Source organism: Tachysurus vachellii, chromosome 1 (genome assembly GCF_030014155.1).
Source record: "Tachysurus vachellii isolate PV-2020 chromosome 1, HZAU_Pvac_v1, whole genome shotgun sequence".
NCBI lineage: Eukaryota > Metazoa > Chordata > Actinopteri > Siluriformes > Bagridae > Tachysurus > Tachysurus vachellii.
Window position 1 is genome coordinate 40,336,311 of NC_083460.1, and position 2,500 is coordinate 40,338,810.

Here is a 2,500-nt window from a genome sequence, read left to right on the forward strand (position 1 = left end):
AGTCCTGGTGGCCAGAACCATGGTGATGAGAGCACTGTCTCTGCTCTCGGTCAGGTGTGTGCGTGTGTGTGCGTGTTTGTGTTTGTGTGTGTTTTGTGTTTGTGTGTGTTTGTGTTTGTGTGTGTTTGTGTGTGGGTGCTCAGGTCCTGGTGGCCAGAACCATGGTGATGAGAGCACTGTCTCTGCTCTCGGACGTGTGTGTGCGCCTGTGTGTGCGCCTGTGTGTGCGCCTGTGTGTGCGCCTGTGTGTGCGCCTGTGTGTGTGTGTGTGCCTGTGTGTGTGTGTGTGTGCCTGTGTGTGTGTGTGTGTGCCTGTGTGTGTGTGTGCCTGTGTGTGTGTGCGCCTGTGTGTGTGTGCGCCTGTGTGTGTGTGTGTGCGCCTGTGTGTGTGTGTGTGTGCGCCTGTGTGTGTGTGTGTGCGCCTGTGTGTGTGTGTGTGCGCCTGTGTGTGTGTGTGTGCGCCTGTGTGTGTGTGTGTGCGCCTGTGTGTGCGCCTGTGTGTGTGTGTGTGTGCGCCTGTGTGTGTGCGCCTGTGTGTGTGCGCCTGTGTGTGTGCGCCTGTGTGTGTGCGCCTGTGTGTGTGTGTGTGCGTGTGCGTGTGCGCCTGTGTGTGCGTGTGCGCCTGTGTGTGCGTGTGCGCCTGTGTGTGCGTGTGCGCCTGTGTGTGCGTGTGTGCCTGTGTGTGCCTTTGTGTGTGTTTTAGGGGGTAAGGGCTTAATTGACGTTCAGCCTCACTGGGTATCGTCACTGGCGTGGCCTGAGAATGAGGCGGGGTGTCTTTGGGTCGGAGAACCTCGAGAGCTCCTATTGGTTGGTCGCATAGATGGAACTTTGGGTCTGCTGGAAGTTCTGTGTGTGTGTGTGTGTGTGTGTGCGTGCGTGTCTTTGTGTGCGTGTCTTTGTGTGCGTGTCTTTGTGTGCGTGTCTTTGTGTGTTTGTCTTTGTGTGTGTGTGTGTGTGTGTGTGTGTGTGTGTTGCTGACTTGCACCGTATATTTTTGCACCTCTCAGTGGTTCCAGCTGCAGTCTCGCCGCTGGACTGGAGTCCCTGGGTCTGACGGACATTAGGACCCTGGTACGCCTGATGTGCCTGGCTGCAGCTGGTCGTGCAGGTCTCTCCACCGGTGTGACCTCAGGCCCCAGCACATTAGAGCGGCCACGTGGATCCAACAAACCTACCAAACCCATCTCCTGCCTGGCCTACCTCAGCACTGCAGTGGGCTGCCTCGCCTCCAACAGCCCCAATGCCGCCAAGCTGCTGGTCCAGCTGTGCACTCAGGTGAGTACCTTTTTACCGATACTCGTATTCCTACTGAACCTGATACTCAAATTCTACTCATCTTCCTCACTCCCTCCTCAATGTAGAACCTGATTTCAGCAGCTACAGGGATGAACCTGACAACAGTGGATGACCCGATTCAGAGGAAGTTTCTGCCTAGCTTCCTGCGGGGCGTGGCTGAGGAAAACAAACTCATCACGTCACCTAACTTCGTAGTGACGCAGGCACTGGTGGCGCTGTTAGCCGATAAAGGAGCGAGACTGAGACCTGGTTACGACAAGGCTGAACTAGAGAAGAGAGGTTCATTTCACACACTGACAGATTTTTCACTGTAGATTCATAAACTAGAACCGGACCCAAAAGGTACAAAGCACTTTTACCAGTTTGACAGTGGAAATGAGCTTAGGAAGTGAACTAATTAAAAAAATCAGCACATAATCTTTTGGCGAAATGTTCTTTTCGAAACACAAACAAAATTAGTGTTAACATCACACATAAAACCTCGTGACCTGCTTGTGTGTGTCCTGTTTATTCTCTTTTATAATTCTACGTTGTCTGGATGTATGACGTCACGTGTGTTGCTGTATGTGCGACCAATCAGTAAGCGGTAATGCCGTTAGCCACGCCCTTATTTCCATTTGCCGCCTTTTCTACTAGATCAGAGACTAATAGTAAATAACAGCTCAGCTGTATTTTGGTCGCATTTTCCACCACTGCGGCAGATGTTCTGGCTCGTTTAGCAGCAGATTTGCTTTTTAAGTCGCGTCGTCATCACTCGTCGGACCTCTTACTGTGTGTTTGTGTGTCTCCCTTTCAATTCCATCTTTAATCCCTGTTATGTCCTTGCAGGGTTAATTTTCTGTCTCTATGCCCAACTTTCCTGTCCCCCCCTTCTGTAGGTCCATTGGAGCTGGCCAATGCCCTGGCGGCGTGCTGCCTCTCGTCCCGCCTCTCTTCTCAGCACCGTCAGTGGGCCGCGCAGCAGCTGGTTCGTACGCTCGCCGCCCACGACCGTGACAACCAAAGCCGACCGCAGACCTTCGCCGACATGGCGGGCGACTTACGCAAGTGTTCTACCATCAAACTAGAGGCTCACCAGGGCAGAGTACGTCCCAAACTCGTATATTCATTAGAAACAGTTCTTTTTCTTTTTTTACGGCACGTTTAATTGTTTTATTCTTCTTATTCCACAGCATGAGCAACATCACTGTAGTGTTTAAAA

The 2,500-nt window shown here is 52.2% G+C and overlaps 2 protein-coding genes across 5 annotated transcripts in view; one reads left to right on the top strand and one right to left on the bottom strand.

The window, feature by feature from the left end:
• The window catches only part of tmppe (transmembrane protein with metallophosphoesterase domain), a 298,028-nt gene that overhangs the window by 260,031 nt on the left and 35,497 nt on the right, over positions 1-2,500 (bottom strand). The gene's annotated exons all lie outside the window — the stretch shown is intronic.
• herc1 (HECT and RLD domain containing E3 ubiquitin protein ligase family member 1) overlaps positions 1-2,500 on the top strand; it is a 49,473-nt gene that overhangs the window by 31,298 nt on the left and 15,675 nt on the right. For all 4 annotated transcript variants that reach the window (XM_060865730.1, XM_060865891.1, XM_060865809.1 and 1 more), the window contains exons 48-51: positions 1-54; positions 1,011-1,278; positions 1,365-1,578; positions 2,178-2,383. The exon at positions 1-54 is cut by the window's left edge and continues 121 nt beyond it. In XM_060865730.1, coding sequence (XP_060721713.1) covers positions 1-54; positions 1,011-1,278; positions 1,365-1,578; positions 2,178-2,383 — 742 coding nt within the window. The remainder of the gene's footprint in view (positions 55-1,010; positions 1,279-1,364; positions 1,579-2,177; positions 2,384-2,500) is intronic.